The sequence below is a fragment of the Salmo salar genome, chromosome ssa01 (assembly GCF_905237065.1).
Source record: "Salmo salar chromosome ssa01, Ssal_v3.1, whole genome shotgun sequence".
NCBI lineage: Eukaryota > Metazoa > Chordata > Actinopteri > Salmoniformes > Salmonidae > Salmo > Salmo salar.
In genome coordinates, this window is record NC_059442.1 from 18,893,023 (window position 1) to 18,918,022 (window position 25,000).

Genomic DNA, 25,000 nt, shown 5'->3' on the forward strand with positions numbered 1-25,000 from the left:
AGCTCCATGCTCTACCAACTGAGCTCCATGCTCTACCAACTGAGCTCCATGCTCTATCACCTGAGCCCCATGCTCTACCAACTGAGCCCCATGCTCTACCAACTGAGCCCCATGCTCTACCAACTGACCTCCATGCTCTACCACCTGAGCTCCATGCTTTACCAACTGAGCTCCATGCTCTACCACCTGAGCTCCATGCTCTACCACCTGAGCTCCATGCTCTACCACCTGAGCTCCATGCTCTACCAACTGAGCTCCATGCTCTACCAACTGAGCTCCATGCTCTACCACCTGAGCTCCATGCTCTACCAACTGAGCTCCATGCTCTACCAACTGAGCTCCATGCTCTACCAACTGAGCCCCATGCTCTACCAACTGAGCCATACAGTGTAGGGGGCCTATAACGTCACTCTGATCCTCTGTGTGTGTGTGTGTGTGTGTGTCTTTCTTGTCGCAGGTGCTGTATGTAGCCAGTCCATCAGAGCGTGTGTATCTAGCAGAAGGACTAGAGGCCTACAGGAGATATGACTTCACTGTGACTCTGTGTACCTCACTGGGCTGTGTGACCAGCCTGCCTGCCTCCGGACGAACACTACCTACAGGTAACACACACACACACACACACACTGAACACAACTGGTAACCCACTCATTATAACACCAGAGATAAATATCATCCAATTATTTATTTATTTATACCACACTACTCAGAAATTCTCCAGTATACTCCAGCAGTACTGCTATACTCCCATACAGTGTCATGGTGTTGCTGGTTAAACCTGACCACATGTATGTATTGTCCCAGTTATGGAGGTGTAGAATAGCAGGTCAGTTACATATTAAGATACAAAATGGAATGTGTCTGTCAGGGAACTAACTACCTCTGGATGAGAGAGGGGGATGGAAAGAAAACAAAGAAGGGAGAGAAAAAGGAAAAAGAGAAAGAAAGAAATAGAGACAGAGTGAAGAAGCAAAGAAGAAAGTGAGGGAGAGGGAAGAGAGGGAGGGAGAGGGAAGACAGGGAGGGATAGGGAAGAGAGGGAGGGAGAGGGAAGAGAGGGAGGGAGAGGGAAGACAGGGAGGGATAGGGAAGAGAGTGAGGGAGAGGGAAGAGCGGGAGGGAGAGGGAAGACAGGGAGGGATAGGGAAGAGAGGGAGGGAGAGGGAAGAGCGGGAGGGAGAGGGAAGACAGGGAGGGAGATGGAAGAGAGGGAGGGAGAGGGAAGAGAGTGAGGGAGAGGGAAGAGAGGGAGGGAGAGGGAAGACAGGGAGGGATAGGGAAGAGAGGGAGGGAGAGGGAAGAGAGTGAGGGGGAGGGAAGAGAGGGAGGGAGAGGGAAGAGCGGGAGGGAGAGGGAAGACAGGGAGGGAGATGGAAGAGAGTGAGGGAGAGGGAAGAGAGGGAGGGAGAGGGAAGAGAGGGAGGGAGAGGGAAGAGAGGGAGGGAGAGGGAAGAGAGTGAGGGGGAGGGAAGAGAGGGAGGGAGAGGGAAGACAGGGAGGGATAGGGAAGAGAGGGAGGGAGAGGGAAGAGCGGGAGGGAGAGGGAAGACAGGGAGGGAGATGGAAGAGAGTGAGGGAGAGGGAAGAGAGTGAGGGAGAGGGAAGAGTGTGAGGGAGAGGGAAGACAGGGAGGGAGAGGGAAGAGAGTGAGGGAGAGGGAAGACAGGGAGGGAGGGAGAGGGAAGAGAGGGAAGACAGGGAGGGATAGGGAAGACAGGGAGGGAGAGGGAAGACAGGGAGGGAGAGGGAAGAGCGGGAGGGAGAGGGAAGACAGGGAGGGAGATGGAAGAGAGTGAGGGAGAGGGAAGAGTGTGAGGGAGAGGGAAGACAGGGAGGGAGAGGGAAGAGAGTGAGGGAGAGGGAAGACAGGGAGGGAGGGAGAGGGAAGAGAGGGAGGGGGAGGGAAGACAGGGAGGGATAGGGAAGACAGGGAGGGAGAGGGAAGACAGGGAGGGAGAGGGAAGAGAGTGAGGGGGAGGGAAGACAGGGAGGGATAGGGAAGACAGGGAGGGAGAGGGAAGACAGGGAGGGAGAGGGAAGACAGGGAGGGATAGGGAAGACAGGGAGGGAGATGGAAGAGAGTGAGGGAGAGGGAAGAGAGTGAGGGAGAGGGAAGAGTGTGAGGGAGAGGGAAGACAGGGAGGGAGAGGGAAGAGAGTGAGGGAGAGGGAAGACAGGGAGGGAGGGAGAGGGAAGAGAATGAGGGAGAGGAAAGAGAGTGAGGGACAGGGAAGAGGGTGAGGAAGAGGGTGAGGGAAGAGGGTGAGGAAGAGGGTGAGGAAGAGGGTGAGGGAGAGGGTGAGAAAGAGAGTGAAGGAGAAGGAAGAGAGTGAGGGAGAGGGAAGAGGGTGAGGAAGAGAGTGAGGGAGAGGGAAGAGGGTGAGGAAGAGGGTGAGGAAGAGGGTGAGGAAGAGAGTGAGGGAGAGGGTGAGGAAGAGAGTGAGGGAGAGGGAAGAGAAAAACAAATGGAGAGAGAATGTTCTCACTTTTTCTTCTATGGTCAGGTCTTCATATTCTCTCTCTCTCCACCCTGAAATCACTTTACGACTCTAACCCGTCCCTCTTATGTCAGGACCACACACACTCACACACACAATCACTCACACACACTCACACATACATGCACTCAATCACGCATGCACGCACTCACACACACACACACATGCGCTCACTAACTCACTAAATTCACTCACTCAGTATACCAGTCGAGACACTGATGTAACCAGGGGGGAAATTCATTGTACACGGCAGTAAAAACTATTTACTGTTAATTACAAGGAGAAAAATGTGGCCTGTTGGCCATGAATCATACACACACACAGTCACACACACACTGTTACTCACACACATTCTGTCACACACACGTGTGTGCGGGCCACTGCCGTAGATTTATAACCAATATGGAAGTAGGATGAATTAGCCTCCTTTAATAACTGAGACACATATCACTGGGCGTGAGACGAGCTCTAATTGATCAGCTTTGTGTGATGGGCACACACACACACACACACACACACACACACACACACACACACACACACACAGTGCCGCCGCACAGCTCTAACATATGGTCCGGTATGACACACACGACCCGCACACATATTCATCCATATGCTCACACATGTTCACCGTTTGGTCCATTTCTGTTCCGTTTGTTACTTTGTTTGTGTGTTTTGTTTACATCTCGAAGATGTGAGAATGTGTTTCTCTCAGGTGCAGGAATACAGCATGCTTTAACATATTAATATATATCAACTTGTTGGCGTTTGTACGGCATATTCCAAAGTTTTGAATTCTCTGTGGTCTTGAAAAATAATAGCTTTGACTTCTTTTAAATGATTCCAAGGCTTTTAAATGTAGAAATCTAGATTATGTGGCATTTTTTGTGTTTTAAATTGTACAGTCACAAAATCACCCCATATGAATGAACATGTTTATATCTATTGTTCAACAGCCTTAACCTCCTTGACTCGATTGATGCACTGGTGCGTCAATCTAAGTAACAAAATGAAAAAATCCAGATCAAAATCCGTCTGCATCTGGGGTGAAAGGTGACAGAGATAGAGCTGTTTGTCAGACCATGAGACATCCCGATAATCTTCTCACAAAAACATCTGTAGTGTCCGAATGGTTTGGCCTACAAAACGAATATGACCCCTCTATGGAAAGATGAGACTCTCACTACCACGTGGTTACTAATACTGTTTTCTACATTTATTTATCCTACGGTTCTGACTTTGTGTACAGGGAAAATATTGTAAGAGCAGCCCGTGTTCTGCATTCTGTCGCTGTACATTTCAAAAGTGCTGAACACGTACAGTTGAAGTCGGAAGTTTACATACACTTCGGTTGGAGTCATTAAAACTTGTTTTTCAACCACTACATAACATTTAAAACTATAGTTTTGGCAAGTCGGTTACGACATCTACTTTGTGCATGACACAAGTAATTTTTACAAAAATTGTTTACAGAAAGATTATTTCACTGTATCACAATTCCAGTGGGTCAGAAGTTTACATACACTAAGTTGACTGTGCCTTTAAACAGCTTGGAAAATTCAAGAAAATTATGTCCTGGCTTTAGAAGCTTCTGATAGGCTAATTGCCATTATTTGAGTCAATTGGAGGTGTACCTGTGGATGTATTTCAAGGCCTACCTTGCTTGACATCATGGGAAAATCAAAAGAAATCAGCCAAGACCTCCGAAAAAAATTGTAGACCTCCACAAGTCTGGTTCATCCTTAGGAGCAATTTCCAAATGCCTGAAGGTACCACATTCATCTATACAAACAATAGTATGCAAGTATAAACACCATGGGACCACACAGCCGTCATACCGCTCAGGAAGGAGACGCGTTCTGTCTCCTAGAGATGAACAGGTACAAAAGTATCTATATCCACAGTAAAATGAGTCCTATATCGACATAACCTGAAAGGCCGCTCAGCAAGGAAGAAGCCACTGCTCCAAAACCGCCATAAAAAATCCAGACTATGGTTTGCAACTGCACATGGGGACAAAGATCGTACTTTTTGGAGAAATGTCCTCTGGTCTGATGAAACAAAAATATAACTGTTTGGCCATAATGACCATCGTTATGTTTGGAGGAAAAAGGGGGAGGCTTGCAAGCCGAAGAACACCATCCCAACCATGAAGCACAGGGGTGGCAGCATCATGTTGTGGGGGTGCTTTGCTGCAGGAGGGACTGGTGCACTTCACAAAAAAGATGGCATCATGAGGAGGAAAATTTGGTGGATATATTGAAGCAACATCTCAAGACATCAGTCAGGAAGTTATTGCTTGGTCGCAAATGGGACTTCCAAATGGACAATGACCCAAGCATACTTCCACAGTTGTGGAAAAAGGGCTTAAGGACAACAAAGTCAAGGTATTGTAGTGGCCATCACAAAGCCCTGACCTCAATCCTATACAATATTTGTGGGCAGAACTGAAAAAGCTTGTGCGAGCAAGGAGGCCTACAAACCTGACTCAGTTACACCAGCTCTGTCAGGAGAAATGGGCCAAAATTCACCCAACTCATTGTGGGAAACTTGTGGAAGGCTACCCAAAACATTTGACCCAAGTTAAACAATTTAAAGGCATTGCTACCAAATACTAATTGAGTGTATGTAAACTTCTGACACACTGGGAATGTGTTGAAAGAAATAAAAGCTGAAATAAATCATTCTCTCTACTATTATTCTGACATTTCACATTGTTAAAATAAAGTGGTGATCCTAACTGACCTAAGGAATTGTGAAAAACTGAGTTTAAATGTATTTGGCTAAGGTGTATGTAAACTTCTGACTTCAACTGTAGTTATATTGTAATAAGCCTGTGTGTAGCTGGTGTAGAGGAGTCAGGCGCAGGACAGCAGATATCAGTAATAAACGTAATTTACTCAAAGAATCAATAATAGAACGCAATAATCTAGCCCACAATAACAGACCGTATTACGTACAAACAATCACTCACAAACAAACATGGGGAAACAGAGGGTTAAATAATGAACAAGTAATTGGGGGAGTGAAACCAGGTGTGTAAGACAAGGACAAAACAAATGGAAAATGAAAAGTGGATCGGCGATGGCTAGAAGGCCGGTGACGTCGACCGCCGAATGCCGCCCAAACAAGGAGAGGGACCGACTTCGGTGGAAGTCGTGACATATATTGACTACGTCCGTCGTCGCTCGCTCATTAATGTCTTAATCAAAATTACGGATTGCCTCTTATCCGCTTATGCCATAGTTTGTACATCTCAGTTGTCAGTAGAAACCACATTTGTTAAAGCAAGTCAGCCATATCAACTATGTTTTTTTAAAGTCAGTAAATGAGGCTGAATAAACTGTTTTGCTGCCAGACAAGGCTCTGCTGATATCCAGGTGTAGCAGTGGTAAGGTGTTGGGACTGCTGTTGTGACAGCTTTATGTAGGCCCTAACAGTTTGTAGCCACCGTTTGTCACCGTTATAGTGCAATTAATGTATTGTTTAGTGTTGTGTAGTGTCTTTGCTGGCATGCATCTAAAATCATTTTGGGGAGTTTGGCCCACCAAGATTTACATGCTACAATCGCTACAGAGTATGACCCCGTCAACGGCTTAGACTCTGAAGAATGAAATGTAGTTAGACGATTCTGCACTAATTGTCTGATCAAAACTTCCCGTTCACACAAACTAACACACACAGACAAACGAATACACACACACTCACACACACACAGACAGACAAACAAACCCAACCTGTTGGTTTGGAGCATCCAAGACTGTCTGTGCCATTATCCATGTTGTGATTGTCTTGTGCCAGACCTTAATGTTGATGATAGCCATTTATCCATCCTTTACTCAGGTTTTGTTACGACTGTTTAGACACACAATCCACATCACTATTACCCAGACACACCATTACACAGAATAACCATCTGTCCAGGCGGAGGAGACAGCATCTGCTTAGATGCTTTTATCTCACTCAAATTCTATTAGATTCTGTCAATACACACATCCACCCACAGTAAATGAACCTAATTGGTCTTAGAGAGGAGTGAGTTGTGGGGTGTGGTGTGTAAACAGTAAGTAGGGCCTTAATGGTTACGGCTTAGAACATTATTTTGGCATGTCCCAAAGCACTCTGGGATAAGAAGGCAGACAGAGGAGAAGAAAGAGCATTGCTCACCCCCCCTCTCTCTCTCCCTCTCTCTCTCTCTCCATCTCTCTCCCTCTCTGTCTCTCTCTCTCTCTCTCCTCTCTCTCTCTCTCTTTCTCTCTCGCTTCATTTCTTCTTCACTCCCTCCAACTTTCAGTGGAAACATTCCGTGTCTCCCTTATGTAAAGTGTGTTTTGCACATAATTAAGAATTTCTCATACATATTTAAAGGAATTTCACCAGATTACATTTCCTTATGTAACTCTAAATCTAAAAATGAATGAAATTAGGAGGAAGAAAGATGTAAGGCTGTCTGCATATGCGTGTGTGAGTCTGTGTGTGTAAAGTCCACAGCACTTCACCAGAGCAGACTCTCTCCACCAGAGCAGACTCTCCACCAGAGCAGACTCTCTCCACCAGAGCAGACTCTCCACCAGAGCAGACTCTCTCCACCAGAGCAGACTCTCACCACCAGAGCAGACTCTCAACACCAGAGCAGACTCTCTCCACCAGAGCAGACTCTCCACCAGAGCAGACTCTCCACCAGAGCAGACTCTCTCCACCAGAGCAGACTCTCTCCACCAGAGCAGACTCTCCACCAGAGCAGACTCACCACCAGAGCAGACTCTCTCCACCAGAGCAGACTCTCCACCAGAGCAGACTCTCTCCACCAGAGCAGACTCTCTCCACCAGAGCAGACTCTCTCCACCAGAGCAGACTCTCCACCAGAGCAGACTCTCACCACCAGAGCAGACTCTCTCCACCAGAGCAGACTCTCCACCAGAGCAGACTCTCTCCACTAGAGCAGACTCTCCACCAGAGCAGACTCTCCACCACCAGAGAAGACTCTCCACCAGAGCAGACTCTCCACCAGAGCAGACTCACCACCAGAGCAGTCTCTCCACCAGAGCAGACTTTCCACCAGAGCAGACTCTCACCACCAGAACAGACTCTCCACCAGAGCAGACTCTCCACCAGAGCAGACTCTCCACCAGAGCAGACTTTCCACCAGAGCAGACTTTCCACCAGAGCAGACTCTCCACCATAGCAGACTCTCCACCATAGCAGACTCTCCACCAGAGCAGACTCTCCACCAGAGCAGACTCTCCACCAGAGCAGACTCTCCACCAGAGCAGACTCTCCACCAGAGCAGACTCTCTCCACCAGAGCAGACTCCACCAGAGCAGACTTTCACCACCAGAGCAGACTCTCCACCAGAGCAGACTCTCCACCAGAGCAGACTCTCTCCACCAGAGCAGACACATGGTATTGATCAGGTTGGATTGTGAAGCAGTTGCTGGCGTTAATGTTTTATGTATCTTACATCCATAAAGACTTGCTCTACAAGCCTAGCCAGCCCCTACCACACACACACACACACACACACACACACACGGCACATTGACGTGAACCCTGCTATGCATATTTCTCTCCTCAGGAAGCCTGGGGATAATTATGTGTAAATCAATAGTTGTGCTGCTCCAGAGATATATTTCAGCGGTATTACAGTGCATTTAGACCGGGGATGATCTGAAGGCCCATAAAGGATGTCGGCTAGTGTAAAAACACAAAACACTCCTCCGGGCCTGATAATTCTTCCCCAGAAGCGTGTGTGTGTGTGTGTGTGTGTGTGTGTGTGTGTGTGTGTGTGTGTGTGTGTGTGTGTCCTGGGAGCGCTGTGGTGATTTAGCTGCTTCATTAACATGTTGAAGGCAATATTAACCTTAGTGTTGGACTGTTAACCTTGTTGTCGGAGCGTCATCGAGTGGAGAGGGGACAGAGAGGATGACAGGAGGAGAGACCAAGTGGCTTTTATCAACCCTTATGTGGCTGCCTCGTGGTAAATACATGGCAGCATATTAGCATCGCACAGTAGTCACTCACATACACACACACACACACACACACACACACACAAAGCCCATTATTCTTTAAGAAATTCTTCAAGCTCTGTAGGGCTGACCCCATTTAGTTGACTAGTTGATTGTTTGGTCAATAGGCTGTTGGTTGACTGAGATTTCTTTAGTTGAGCAGTTGCAAAAACATTTTTTTTCATGGTGCTCAAGACACCTGTCTGATTCATGCCTGTCTGAGTGGACTAATCCATGGCGGAGGCCACAGGGATGGAGTCCGTCACAAGACAGGTGATACTGAAATTGTATATGGTTATATTATGTAGAAATAATGGTGCAGCACCAATAAATCTCATATCATTTTATAAGAAATGCGCTTTCTCCCTCGTTGGATAAGGTCGCTGTCCGCGGTTCTGAAACACAATCTTCAGTACACCGTAGAATTGCTGCCTTTCCCTATGTTGCTTTATGCATAATAGCAAAGTTAACCAGCATATTGGGATTGAGAACAATGTGGCGGAGGCAGCAGCAGCAGGAACAAGGAAACAGCCCTTGCCTTAGCCTAATTCTCTAAGAAAATTTAGGAGAGGGGAAACCCCAACTTAATTAGGTCTAAAGTCAATATCCTAACTGTTCAATGTGCCTGGCTTTATAAATCATCCATATATATCTACATAAATAAGACAGATCTTTCTTTTGTTGCCTATTTGAGTGTTTGTTTAACAGCCTACTGATTCTGTGAGCACCAAGCCTCATGTAATCTAACAACACCTGTTTGTCACTCATAATATGCACGTAGCTGTCGCTCATATAGCCTCTCTTTTCTTGGTCTCCTTCTTACTGTTACTGTTATGATCATCATCATTATAATAATAAGTCATGTTGTTATCATTAGTGGTCTTTGTATAGTATCCTTGTATAACCATCGAGCTGGAGGCTTAGAAGTGACTCTTCTTTAGTCTTAATACCGTAACTTACTTAGGCCTATATTTCAATATATAAGTTACTGTATCAATCAATCATTCGTTCATGCCATCACACAGCCTACGAGACATGCATGCTCTGAAATGCTATCAAGTATTTTCATTTTTTAATTAAGTAACAAAAGGAAGCTTTGAATAATTCGCCTAAACAATAAATAAATGCATGCAACTGTTTTTAGTCTGGTGTAATAAAGGCTTTATTTTTTGTATCTCGTTAGAACAGACTCTCTGTTACACTTATTCATTAAGTGTTTTTTACACTGTCTGTCTACTGTATATATGGAAAAATAAGTTTCAACATTTCGACCAATCGATTGGTCAAAAGAACACGATTACTTTTTTTAGTCGGGGACAGCCCTAAAGCTCTGAAGCCCTAAAGGTTTTGAGGATCTTGGTTAGACAGCAATTTTCAAGTCTTGACATAGATTTTCACGCAGATTTAAGTCAAAACTTTAACTTGGCCACTCGGAAACATTCACTGTCTTCTTGGTAAGCAACTCAAGTGTAGATTTGGCTTGGTGTTGTAGGTTATTGTCCTGCTGAAAGTTGAATTCATCTCCCAGTGTCTGGTGTAAAGCAGACTGAAGCAGGTTTTCCTCTAGGATAATGCCTGTGCTTGGCTCCATCCCATTTCTTTTTATCCTAAAAAACTCCCCAATCTTTACCGATGTCAAGCATACCCATAACATGATGCAGCCACCACTATGCTTGATAATAAGGAGGCAGTTACTCAGTGCTGTGCTGTGTCATAAAATAAGTTGTACTCATCCTTGAAAATGTCGTACTGGAGAGAAGAGGACCAAGGCGCAGCGAGACTGTGAATACTCATACTTTAATAGACTCCAGTAAGGCATCCACAGGAAAACAATAACACCACAATAACAGTCTGACTAGGCACACGGCTAAGCACAGAACAATTCCCCACAACCCCAAAGACAAACACACACACCTATATAGGACTTCCAATCAAAGGCAACTATACACACCTGCCTTCAATTGGAAGTCCCAATCATCCACCCAACATTTAACCAACACAAACATGCCACGTCCTGACCCCAAAACTAAAACACTAGCTCCATCTGCTGGTCAGGACGTGACAGCTGTGTGGGATTTGCCCCAAATATAAGGCTTAGCATTTAGGCCAAAACATTTATTCCTTTTCAATGGTTTTTTTGCAGTATAACTTTAGTGCCTTGTTGCCATCCTTCTGAACTGAGCTGCAGGACAGGAAGGAAACTGCTCAGGGACGTCACCATGAGACCAGTGGTGATTTTAAAACAGCTACAGAGCTGATTGTCTGTGAAGGGAAAAAACTAAGGATGGATCAACAAGATTGTAGTTACACCACAATAATAACCAACATGACAGAATGAAAAGTAGAATACAAATATAAAGAATACAAATATTCCAAAACATGTATCTTTCATGTGTCTGTGTGGTTTAATACATCATCCACAGCATAATTATTAACTTGACCATGCTTAAAGAGATAATCACTGTCTGATTTGTTATTGTTACCCATCTACCAATCACTGACAGTACCCCCCCCCCCCCTCAAGGTGCAGACCCCGGAATGCACCTACCAACAAAAAAACCCAACACAAAACCCATAAACAATAACCCTAAAACAATAAGGGAGGGAAGGGAGGGTGGCTGCCGTCACCGACGGCACTGTGCTACACCCTCCCTCCCCAACCCACCTATCCTGGAGGTGGCTCAGGTGCAGGGCGTGGACCTTGCTCCACCGTCGGCGTAGCCCACTTCGGTGGCGCCGCTAGCTGCGCCGGGCAGATGGGCCACTTGGGCTGACCCTGGCAGACGGACCACTCGTGCTGGGCCGGAGGACAGGAGGGCCCCTCGGGCTGGGCCGGGGGACAGGAGGGCCCCTCGGGCTGGGCCGGGGGACAGGAGGGCCCCTCGGGCTGGGCCGGGGGACAGGAGGGCCCCTCGGGCTGGGCCGGGGGACAGTCTGGCCACTCGGGACGGTCAGGGCAGTCTGGCCACTCCGGCAGGTCAGGGCAGTCTGGCCACTCCGGCAGGTCAGGGCAGTCTGGCCACTCCGGCAGGTCAGGGCAGTCTGGCCACTCCGGCAGGTCAGGGCAGTCTGGCCACTCCGGCAGGTCAGGGCAGTCTGGCCACTCCGGCAGTTCAGGGCAGTCTGGCCACTCCGGCAGTTCAGGGCAGTCTGGCCACTCCGGCAGTTCAGGGCAGTCTGGCCACTCCGGCAGTTCAGGGCAGTCTGGCCACTCCGGCAGTTCAGCGCAGTCTGGCCACTCCGGCAGTTCAGCGCAGTCTGGCCACTCCGGCAGTTCAGCGCAGTCTGGCCACTCCGGCAGTTCAGCGCAGTCTGGCCACTCCGGCAGTTCAGCGCAGTCTGGCCACTCCGGCAGTTCAGCGCAGTCTGACCTCTCTGGCGACTGTTGACTGGCGGGCAGCTCTGACGACTGTTGACTGGCGGGCAGCTCTGACGACTGTTGACTGGCGGGCAGCTCTGACGACTGTTGACTGGCGGGCAGCTCTGGTGACGACTGTTGACTGGCGGGCAGCTCTGGCGACTGTTGACTGGCGGGCAGCTCTTGCCCCGTCAAACAGCCCTTGTGCCCCCCCCTAAAAAAATTCTTGAGGGTGCCTCTCGGTCTCCCTTACCTCGCCAGCCTTCTTCCGCTGCTTGGTCCTTTGTTGGTGGGGAATTCTGTCATAAAATAAGTTGTACTCATCCTTGAAAATGTCGTACTGGAGAGAAGAGGCCGAAGGCGCAGCGAGACTGTGAATACTCATACTTTAATAGACTCCAGTAAGGCATCCACAGGAAAACAATAACACCACAATAACAGTCTGACTAGGCACACGGCTAAGCACAGAACAATTCCCCACAACCCCAAAGACAAACACACACACCTATATAGGACTTCCAATCAAAGGCAACTATACACACCTGCCTTCAATTGGAAGTCCCAATCATCCACCCAACATTTAACCAACACAAACATGCCACGTCCTGACCCCAAAACTAAAACACTAGCTCCATCTGCTGGTCAGGACGTGACAGCTGTGTGGGATTTGCCCCAAATATAAGGCTTAGCATTTAGGCCAAAACATTTATTCCTTTTCAATGGTTTTTTTTGCAGTATAACTTTAGTGCCTTGTTGCCATCCTTCTGAACTGAGCTGCAGGACAGGAAGGAAACTGCTCAGGGACGTCACCATGAGACCAGTGGTGATTTTAAAACAGCTACAGAGCTGATTGTCTGTGAAGGGAAAAAACTAAGGATGGATCAACAAGATTGTAGTTACACCACAATAATAACCAACATGACAGAATGAAAAGTAGAATACAAATATAAAGAATACAAATATTCCAAAACATGTATCTTTCATGTGTCTGTGTGGTTTAATACATCATCCACAGCATAATTATTAACTTGACCATGCTTAAAGAGATAATCACTGTCTGATTTGTTATTGTTACCCATCTACCAATCACTGCCATTCTTTATGAGGCTTTCGAAAAGCTGGTCTTTGTAGTTTAATCTGTGCTTGAAATTCAATACTTAGGCTTATTTAGGATTCTTAATGAAAAGGGATTAATACTTTTGCAACAACATTTGAGTTAATTAAATGTAAAAAATACGTTAATATTATGGAGTATTTTGTGTAGATCAATGAGCAAAAAACCCACAATTAAATTAATTTAAATCCCACTTTAATGCAACAAAATGTTGTGATAAGTAAAGGGAGAAATCACTGAAGATGTTTAAATGCGACCAGCCACTGAACCAAATGCTGGAGACACTGTCCTACTTGCAGATTCTATAGTAAAGAAAAAACACGTAACATATCTCTCTCTAGCGTATGTTCTGAGGGGTAAAATAAAAGATAAATGTTCCACAGAGGCTTCACAAAAATCCTATTAAAGGAGAGGGAATAATTTTTTAATGATATCAGAGTTTCCATTATATAGACTCTATGGTTATTGATTGCCTGTCATTTATGGTGCCTAGACTGAGATGGGCTGGGAAGACAAGACATCCACCTCCCATTTACCAGCTTTATTAGGCTGTGTGTGTGTGTGTGTGTGTGTGTGTGTGTGTGTGTGTGTGTGTGTGTGTGTGTGTGTGTGTGTGTGTGTGTGTGTGTGTGTGTGTGTGTGTGTGTGTGTGTGTGTGTCAGTGAGTGCGGGCATCCGCGTGTGTGTGCGTGCGTGTGTGTGTGTGTGTGTGTGTGTGTGTGTGTGTGTGTGTGTCAGTGAGTGCGTGCATCCGCGTGTGTGTGTGTGCATCCGCGTGTGTGTGTGTGTGCATGCGTGTGTGTGTGTGTGTGTGTGTGTGTGTGTGTGTCAGTGAGTGCGTGCATCCGCGTGTGTGTGCATCCGTGTGTGTGTGTGTGCATGCGTGTGTGTGCGAAGGTGTCACTCCTGGATAATTCACTCCTCTAGCTCGTACGTGGGACCATCTAAACCACAGCACATGCATGACGCTTAGATGAATGTTAATGCACAGCTATCTTTTATAACCCTCCATCTCTCCACTCGTTTAGTTATTTTATCGGTTTAACCTGTTGTCAGACTAGCAGACTCTCTGAGATGGATAATTGCTGTAAGGGAGTCTTTGTCTAGGAGAACAACACACCCGTTTAAGAGCATTTGTAATTCTGCATAGATCTACAAATGAAAGTACTTAAAAGCAGCATACATGTACCCTCCTCTTGTTGCAGGCTTTGTACAAGGTAGTTACTTTTCTTCTCCTCCACTTTAACCATTATCTCTTTACTCTCTCTCCCCTCCCTCCCCTCTCTAGCTCCAGCAGGTCTCGCTCCCCCCAGGTTGAGGCCAGTACATGGGACACTGATGGAGGTGACCTGGGACCCCCCCTCTCAGCCCCACGGACCCCCACCACTCTACCAGGTCTGTCTGGGGACATTATTGTTTAAATTCCTTTAAAACATATTTGTACGTACATATCTGTTGTGATACTTCCACGTTGTGTCACGTCTCGTCTTGCTGTTATAGAGCCTATGTAATCAAACCCAGAGAGTAACTTCTACTGTTACATTTGAACCTGAACTCCATCAGGTGGAGCGAACCGACCTCTCTCTCTCTGACCCCCGTGACCTCGTCGTTAGGGGGGCGAGGTTTCCCGGCAACGGTTACCACCGGTTCCCCAGTGACACACTACCGGTCAACAGCGACTTCACAGGTACGTGGCGACTGTAGATGCACACACACACACACACACACACACACACACACACACACACACACACACACACACACACACACACACACACACACACACAGTAATATTGGTGTATCTCCATCTTTGTGTAAGAGCACAGCTAAATGAATAGTTGGTACATTATAAAACACATAAAAATACATCTAGTTTATCATTTGTTTAGTGTTGTTGTGTATTTGTTCAGACTGAAGAAAGACTGTGGAAGAGTCCCAGCTAAGGGAATGACTTCCACATGAGACGGAGGACAATTACAACAGTGTTTACTCACATAATTGGAGAACTGAGCTCCAAATCAAAACATGTTCTGCTTCATCTGCAAACCCAACCAAAACATCCCGTCGGCCATTTGTTTAAATTATATTATATATGTTTTAATTGGCTCTTATGCTAATCAAATAGATTCGCTACCAAAGCATCCGGTTGATTCACCCAGCAATGTTACAGGTGGATGATGAAAAGCCTTCATTTACCATTATTGACTTGTTTTCTCCTTCCTTGTTTGAGGGATTTGTAATATATTGTTTTTACTTAGATTTTCTCCTCACATGCCCAAATCTTTACTCACGGTAAAATCTGGCACACTGTGGCATCACCTTAGCAGACTGTGTGTGTGTGCGTGTGCGTGTGTGTGTGCGTGCGTGTGTCTCCAGCACAGTGTTCACTATTAGACCTCACGTTCAGCATCTCTCCCCTCCCTAGTTCTACAGGTCCAGTAAACTATCAGAGAAATCTGTCTGTATTTGTATGAATAGACCACCAGTCACTCCTTAGTCCCTCTGCAGTGTAGGACATTATCCAGCCTGCATATCATAAAGTAAAGTAAACTAATGGTAGAACCTGCTGACCTAGCCTGGTGTGGAGATGCACGGCCATCTGCCCTTAACTCTATTAACGTCTAGCAGCTATTTCCCCTTTTCTCCTTCAATTATGACGCAGGATAAATCTTTATAAATCAGGACCAGGCTTCAGTCCTGCTGCCGCTAATTGATCAATGGCCACAGTCAGAAAAGGAGTCTCGTCCTTGGGCCCCACGCCATTACACACACACACACACACACACACACACACACACACACACACACACACACACACACACACACACACACACACACATAAGCGCACATGCGCGCAAAACCACAAACCCATACACATACAAGTGCATACACACACACACACACTCACACCCACCCTAATGAAGGAGGCAGAAGCACAAACCAGAACAATCACCTCACACACTCCCAGATTAGCTCTGTTTGGGATTGCTCTCTCCACACAGCCATCGCTTCCTTGCACTCAGTGTGTGTGTGTGTGTGTGTGTGTGTGTGTGTGTGTGTGTGTGTGTGTGTGTGTGTGTGTGTGTGTGTGTGTGTGTTTTTGTTTTATTGGAAGAACAAAAGTCTCCAGAAAATATACTTCTAAAAATGCTTCTAGATGATCTTGTCAAGGTGTGTGGAACGGCTGCCTTAACAGTCGTGAGCGTTTTTTTACAGGCTATGATAAAAGACCAGAGATGTAGATAGGTAGAGGTTAATGGATCAAATCATTGGCATAAACAGGATGTATTCACTATCATCTAGGTGTTTTTGCCATAACCATCCCTTTCCACAATCAATACTAACCTCATACCCTACATCCAATTATATCTGCGGAGGCGCACGCAGCACCAAACAAATCAAATAAAAAAAGGATTTGAAATGCACCGTCTGTACGGCAGATTGATCCGATGGTGGGACTCATCAATGCTAACCTGCAGCCTGATGGGCTTTCTGTCTCAAATCACTCATCATCCTCTCTTCCCATTAACCTAATGCACTATTTTACAATCTATTTTACAATCTATTTTAGAATATTAATAACGTGTTGTTTTCATTTTTCCATAATTTGCTCATTTAGTTTATGTGTATTCTTGCGTTTTCAGGGGACATGGAGTCGAGTGGATGTATGCCACTTGTCTTTGAGAGGTCAATGTGCTTTATGCTAAATCTGGGCTCCAATCAAGGAAGCCTTTTCGCTATGAAATCAATGCCTGAGAGATGAGTGCAGGTTTCCTTAATGGATTCATCCATTTAGAGACGTTTTTTATACATTAAAAAAACTAGACCTAACCCTTTTGCATGAATATGAATGTGATTGGAATCTGTTTTTTAACCAGACAAATCCCAAAGATTTGAACTGTACTGAAATTAACTAAATCAAAAACGGTGTGTAAATAAGAAACAAAAAAGAGAAAGGAATAATGTATCCTCACTCTACACACTCTATCGTAGCGCGCGGAAGAAATGTTAAATGATTCAAATTATTTTCCTTAATTAATTTGATTGATTGCCGTGCGGTGTCGGCACGGAGGCAAAGTGGAGGGAAAACTTTACAGACATCATTAGTTTTTCTCCATTTAAAGATTAATCAGGAGAGGCTGGGCTCTTTAGCTCTGTCATTTGTATATTTAATGGGCTGCTGCAGAATCTATGGCGGTAATTAGCGCTAGCCGCTCTCTCATTAATACGACTGGGCTGATTAATGCTAGCGCCACGCTAACATGACTGGAGTGATCCGCGGGATGTTCTGACTAGATTACACCAGGCAGACCCTGTTTGTTTGGCGTCATGACAAATAAAATAGTGCTCAACAAAAGACCAGGGAATAAAGACCAGGGAATAGAGACCAGGGAATAGAGACCAGGGAATAAAGAACAGGGAATAGAGACCAGGGAATAGAGACCAGGGGATAGAGACCAGGGAATAGAGACCAGGGAATAGAGACAAGGGAATAGAGACCAGGGAATAAAGACCAGGGAATAGAGACCAGGGAATAGAGACCAGGGAATAGAGTCCAGGGAATAGAGACCAGGGAATAAAGACCAGGGAATAGAGACCAGGGAATAGAGACCAGGGAATAAAGACCAGGGAATAGAGACCAGGGAATAGAGACCAGGGAATAAAGACCAGGGAATAGAGACCAGGGAATAGAGACCAGGGAATAGAGACCAGGGAATAAAGACCAGGGAATAGAGACCAGGGAATAGAGACCAGGGAATAAAGACCAGGGAATAGAGACCAGGGAATAGAGACCAGGGAATAGAGACCAGGGAATAGAGACCAGGGAATAAAGACCAGGGAATAGAGACCAGGGAATAAAGACCAGGGAATAGAGACCAGGGGATAGAGACCAGGGAATAGAGACCAGGGAATAGAGACCAGGGAATAGTGACCAGGGAATAGAGACCAGGGAATAAAGACCAGGGAATAAAGACCAGGGAATAGAGACCAGGGAATAGAGACCAGGGAATAAAGACCAGGGAAGTAGGAGGATGGATTCTGCTGAGAAAATATGATTGTTTTGTGTATGAGGCATTGGAAAGGGTTTGACTCTAGAATTGTGTCAAGTTCTCTCTGTTATGATTATAAAACACTGTTCACTGTACCAGTTCTGATATCTATAAATCCTTATTAAAACAACCTCCACATTAGTCAGTCCTATATCCATACAGCCTTTATCTCAGAATGTTGAGTCTACAACATTACAACAGGCATGTCTGCCTGTACACACATAAACTGTACATAACTCTACTCAGATCCCTTAAGACTGTCAGGTTAGGAACAGTGCCCGGTTACATAAAACCCCTTAAGTAAAACCCCTTAAGTAAAACCGGACGCAGGTCTCATGGGGGCCTCACCCCTCAAGGTGTCCCAGCTAGAGAGTGGTCAGCTGCCTCCGTCACTGAGTGGTCAAGTAAGTCGCTCTGGTCTCCTAGGGCAGTCTCTCTCTCTCTCTCTCTCTCTCTCTCTCTCTCTCTCTCTCTCTCTTGCTCTCTCTCTCTCTCTCTGGGCTATCCCAGCTGGACACTCCTAAGAGCCCCTGGTACAGCACATCACTGAGTGGCCAGAACAGACTTCTGACTGAGTGGTCCAACATGTCTCTACAGTCTGGTGAATCCTACTTGAGAGTGAATGTACAGTATGGTCTCCCCTGGGGTCTCCCTATTGCTGAGGTACTCCTGCTGGGGTTTCCACAGAGCCCCGTGGTCCTGCCTGCAGAGAGCTGAGTAGTCAGCCTAGTCTCTATGGTGTCTCCCACGAGGGTCTCTCTTCCCTCTCTGGCTGTCCTGGAGGATGGATGGACTGGGCAGGATGACCATGTGAAGTGTGTTGAACCTGAAGTAGCGAGCTGTCATCAGAAAGAGCTGAGCACAACTGGGAGAGAGGAGAGACTGCTGAGCACACAGCTTTCATAAACATCCATGAACAAACAGGCACGCAAACAGCCAATAGCCAACAGCAAACAGCAGACAGCCGACAGCCGATAGTCGACAGCCGACAGCCGACAGCAGACAGCCGACAGCCGACAGCAGACAGCAGACAGCCGACAGCAGACAGCAAACAGCCGACAGCCGATAGTCGACAGCCGACAGCCGACAGCCGACAGCCGACAGCAGACAGCCGACAGCCGACAGCAGACAGCCGACAGCCGACAGCAGACAGCCGACAGCCGACAGCCGACAGCAGACAGCAGACAGCCGACAGCAGACAGCAAACAGCCGACAGCAGACAGCCGACAGCCGATAGCCGACAGCAAACTTACATAGCTTCTAAAATAAAGCTGTGTCATTATTACTAATATCCATCAATACCTTGAATAAATGCATACACACACACACACGCATGTACACACAAACAATAGTATCAACAGCCTTACAGTACTCAAAACAACATCCGTACAAGAGTGTACAGCTCAACTGCAGTCACACCAACTCACAGCATTGCTTGTTTCAGTAAATGGCATTTCATTGTGTGGGTTGTGACTAACAACAACAACTATTTCTGTTGAAGGAGGATTTCCTTCAGGTCTATCACCGTCGCAACACTCTAAGGATGTTTGCATGTCTGCTCCAAGGACAGTGAGTCTCCATGAGTCCATATGAGTGTCTGTCTAAGACATGTCTATGTCCCTACTGCCAGTGTCTTCAGTAGTGGTAGGAGGTCTATTCCCTAGTGGACTGCTCTACCTACATTAGGGTTAACGCAAGCTAAGGTAGCCCTTTCCTGCAGTCAATGACCAAAAGAGCCATTTGGCCTCATGGGTGGAATATTATTCATATTTTTCATGAATAATAAAACTTAAACAACAAAAATCTGACATGGTACAGGTGTCTTCTTTTTGTTAAGCCCAAAACCATGTGTGTGAGGTGTATAGGTTGGTTTCCAAGTAGATTTCTTTAAGACTACCGAGAATCCCTCTGTGTGACCCTGATTTAACCCAATGCTGTAAAAGATTGTAAAGTCAAAGAGAGATGGAGAGGGGGGGTGAAGGGATGGAGAGAGAGAGAGAGAGGGTGTTCCCAGATTGACTACTCTAGCGTCACCAGGTTAAAACAGGCTTTGTTAGCATCACCTATCTGTCATGTACTGTATCGTCTTCCTCAAGAGGCTCTGATGTGTCCCATCTATCAAGACTACAAACACTATCGCTCTGATGTAATGCTCTTATACGGAGACCTCATCATTTCTGCTCTTAATGTCAGAGAGAGATTGAGAGATGTAGAGGGAGAAAGAGAGATTTTTTAACTACATTTTTGGCCAATTTAAGGCACAAATGCATCCTGTTTTTCCATACTGCCATCTTCGCCTGCACCAACAAGTAATTAGCTAAACAGTCCCTCTGCCTGTTCACAACGCTGAACCTAGGTCCTCCAACGTATAGGTCTATAGTCAGCCCCAAGCCTAGCCCTGTACATCACCCACCCAGGACAGAAAACTGTCCTGCCAGTCGGGAACAAATACAAAACAAATGTCCTCCTCCCCACAAAAAGACACCACCTCCCCACTCGATCTGTGAATAATCCCCCACTGGAAATCAGCAGTACTCCTCTCTATGGAGGTTTATACAGGGAGTGCCAACATCCTCTCTGGGAAGTGAGAGAGAGAGAGCGAGATGGGCAGAAGGAAAGAGAGAAATGGGTGGAAGGAGAGAGAGAGATGGGTGGAAGGAGAGAGAGAGAGAGTTTGGCGGAAGGAGAGAGAGAGAGAATGAAAGATGGGCAGAAGGAGAGAGAGAAATGGGCGGAAGGAGAGAGAGATGGGCGGAAGGAGAGAGAGAAATGGGCGGAAGGAGAGAGAGATGGGCGGAAGGAGAGAGAGAGACGGGCGGAAGGAGAAAGAGAGATGGGAGGAAGGAGATCAAGGGAAATGAAGAGAGAGAGGTTGAAGTGGGCTAACTTTACGTCACATATCTGTCATGGCCCCTCTCGTGTCCCTGATGACAAGATCACAGATGGATGGCACGTGTGTTAACTGGGATGTGAGTTCATATACAGTATTTTTATTTGTTTCAATTCAGCACTTTATGGTTACTGCATGCTGACCTCTTTTAATATAAGATAAGATAGTACTTTATTCTGTTCGTTTTGAGGATTTGTTCATTCTTTTTCAGTCTTATTTCTGTTTCAGAAGTTTCTGAATCCATCACATTGTGTTTAACGCCACTCGTAATCGGTCTCCCAGTTCCTTTGAAATTCCCACACTGACAACTTTCCCAAAGAGGCCGAGCTCAGAATTCCGAGGGTGTTCCCTCCATCCCTCTATCCCTGTGTCTCTCTATCCCTGTATCCGAGTTTGGGATCTAAAGCAGGGATAGAGGGATGGAGACGGCGGGAAGGAGAGAGATAGAGAGAGATAGAGTTATCTTCCGGGAGTCTCCTGTCAGGTTAGAGGGAGTTAGACGTGCCTTAGAGAGCTCCAGCTCTACCTCCCCAGATTAAGTACAGATTATCAGATTAACACACAAAGACCAGTCAGAGATTAGACCAGAGGAGATGTGTTTAGCCTGAGCATCCAGTGCTCCCCTGGAGTCCTAATGGAGACATTGGATTGAACACACACATGCGCGCATACACACACACACACACTCACACACACTCAAATGGAGACATGAATACCCATCTGGGGGCTTCAAAGCAGGATGCTTTTTCCTGACTTGAGGCCGTACATGGGGGCTCAGGGGAAGTGGGTTTAGGAGATGTACACATACATACATTACACACACACACACACACACACACACACACATAGGTGGATTGTGGCGGGATGTAGAGAGGAGTGTGTGAGGAGTCCACTGGGACACACTCTAAACCCTTCGACACAGGCACAGATCACCTTTTATCTCCTAATGAAGGATTTCACACGCTCTAATATATACATCTCTTCTTCTCCTCCTTTTTTCCTCTCTCCTCCCCCCTCCTCCAGGGCTCCGGTTGAGTTTTAGAACGCGAGCATCAGACGGCCTGCTCCTCTGTGCTGTGTCTCCTGGAAACCAAGAGGAGTACCTGGCTCTGCAGATCCGCAATGGACGCCCCTACTTCCTGTTTGACCCACAGGTAATAAACTACAAACATGTCCGTCCGTCCGGTTCGACCCACAGGTAAACTACAAACATAGCCAGATTAAAGTACCCTCAACCTTCACATTTCAGGTGTTTCTTCTGTGTGTGACACTATAGAATAGATAGCCAGTATATTATTTGTGTATAAAAAAATAAGTGTATCCCAATAACTGTTGTCTGATAACAGATGTTTTAGTAAGAGGGAAAAAACTGATTACTGAGGAAAGTAAAATTAGATTTCCTGTCTGAATTCCAGGTTTCCAGTTGAGTCACTGATGATTTTCATATTCCTGTGACTTATTAAACCCACATTGTGTTCCGTTGAGGGAAACATTGTGACATCTTCATCTGATAAGTCCTATCGGCAACCTCCCCTTAGTTCCTTCATTCAAGAGAAACTTTCAAAGTGTGTCAGCCTCCAATGAACTCCTTCCCTGCAGTCACGGCACGTGCATACCAATCGCTAGCTCATTAGGCTACAGACACACACACACTCGACTCAATTGCTCTTATGATGAAAGCGGTGATGGCAGATGATTTCACGCGAGCGTCCGTCAGACCACCAACTATCTCTCCTCCACCTTAACCACCCTCACACACCACACACGCACGGAAATATGCAAGCACACACACACACACGCAATAAGGACCTCTTCCTTGTCCAGCTACGCAGCAGCATTTCCAAACACATTTAGTTAGGCTAGTTCGGTAATTAACACTAGAAGTGGTGTCGCAGTCGATTAATGTCCCCTGATAGCTCCCCCATTAGTTCCCCCATTAGCCAATTCAACAGGCCTAATGGGATTACCACCACGGGGGACCTAATTTGGCGTGACACAGGAAACTGGTATGCTCCCCCCACCACCACCACACACACACACTTTCTAATGATGGAATTAATGAGCATTTTATGAAACATAGTCTCATAGAGGGATGTTTAGCTACTGTAGTGTTAGAGCTATCACTAACCATGCCTCTCCTCTCGAGTTACTGTTGTCTCTTTAAACCCTGGTTAGGGAGCACTGGGAATCTGTGTGGAATATGACACGGCTCTGCCCCCAGCTATATATGATTGATTGTTGACAATCACTCTGCACTTGACCTTTAAAGGTCATTTATGTTTGAGTGTGTTTACTGTAAATGACGATATACTGTACGCATTGCAGTGCGTATGATGAGAATGTGCCTTTGATTGAATCCAGGCCTTGCTCTGAACTGAATGTTGTAGCAAGTAACAAAGAGAAGTATGTTTCTAACAGAAGTCCACAATAGGGATGGGCATGTACATTCTTTGACTGTACTCACATGAGTACGCATATGATTTTTTTTTGGAGTACTCGAATACGCTAATGTAAAATCTCATCTATTTTGGAACACAAGGCCCGCACTGGAAAATATGTGCGCATTTATCTATATGCCAGCAGTGCGCAACAATGCCTCATTTATTACATAACCATTACAGATATCAAATCCTAATTGCTAAATTGCTCCATATATAGTACCAGTCAAAAGTTTAGACACAACTACTCATTCAATATTTTTACTATTTTGTACATTGTAGACATCACAACTATGAAATAACATATGGAATTATGTAGTAACTAAAAAAGTGTTAAACAAATCAAAATGTATTTTAGATTTTAGATTGTTCAAAGAAGCCACCCTTTGCCTTGATGACACCTTTGCACACTCTTGGCATTCTCTCAAACAGCTTCACCTGGAATGCTTTTCCAACAGTCTTGAAGGAGTTCCCACATATGCTGAGCACTTGTTGGCTGCTTTTCCTTCACTTTGCAGTCCAACTCATCCCAAACCATCTAAATTGGGTTGAGGTCGGGTGATTGTGGAGGCCAGGTCATCTGATGCAGCACTCCATCACTCTCCTTCTTGGTCAAATAGCCCTTACACAGTGTGGAGGTGTGTTGGGTCATTGTCCTGTTGAAAAACAAATGATAGTCTCACTAAGTGCAAACCAGATGGGATGGCGTATCGCTGCAGAATGCTGTGGTAGCCATGTTGGTTAAGTGTGCCTTGAATTCTAAATAAATCACAGACAGTGACACCAGCAAAGCACCCCCACACCATCACACCTCCTCCTCCATGCTTCACGGTGGGAACCACACATGCGGAGATCATCCGTTCACCTACACTGCGTCTCAGAAAGACACGGTGGTTGGAACCAAAATCTAAAATATGGACTCATCCAAATTGCTCGCTTTTCTTGGCCCAAGCAAGTCTTCTTATTGGTGGCGTTTAGTAGTGGTTTCTTTACAGCAATTCGATCATGAAGGCCTGATTCACACAGTGTCCTCTGAACATTTGATGTTGAGATGTGTCTGTTATTTGAACTTTGTGTGCCCCACAAATGCAAATGGAACACTAGAGTTAAAGCAAATAACGCTGTCTTCAAGACAAAACATTTTCCAGACACATTTTCACTTGCTAGCCATAATGTACATTCCACCAGATAGTTTTATAGTGTGTGTGTGTGTGTGTGTGTGTGTGTGTGCATGTGTGTATTTGTTTGTGTGTGGTAACCCACCCTAGCAAAGTAAATTCCCCCCTGTGTTCTCTATACAGTAAGAGATTGGGTTCAACCCCCCAAGGTCACCTGGGCTGACTCCCCTAATGGCAGCCTTATGTGTGGGGCAGCACTTTGGATAAGTGCTCTTTATCTTGCCACCGGAAGTGGGCATAGCTATCTCCATCAGCTTTCACTCCCAAATACACTTTATTAAAGAGTGAGGGGGCGGTGGGGCTCCCACACACACCTAACCCTTTTCTCTATTATTCCAGAGAAGACAGAGGGGGATTCATCGGTTCTAGGAGTGTTCAGTATTGTTGCACGGTATAACGAAACTACTTCTTCGATACTAGAACATGAAAAACGGTTCAGTACTTCTATTAAATGTGTCTCACGTC

General features: G+C 46.0%; 1 protein-coding gene across 3 annotated transcripts in view; it reads left to right on the forward strand.

Moving 5' to 3' along the window:
- Positions 1-25,000, forward strand: part of ush2a (Usher syndrome 2A (autosomal recessive, mild)) — a 436,139-nt gene that overhangs the window by 154,111 nt on the left and 257,028 nt on the right. For all 3 annotated transcript variants that reach the window (XM_045714834.1, XM_045714836.1, XM_045714830.1), the window contains 4 exons: positions 458-602; positions 14,267-14,373; positions 14,542-14,665; positions 21,943-22,073. In XM_045714834.1, the coding sequence (XP_045570790.1) occupies positions 458-602; positions 14,267-14,373; positions 14,542-14,665; positions 21,943-22,073 (507 nt within the window). The remainder of the gene's footprint in view (positions 1-457; positions 603-14,266; positions 14,374-14,541; positions 14,666-21,942; positions 22,074-25,000) is intronic.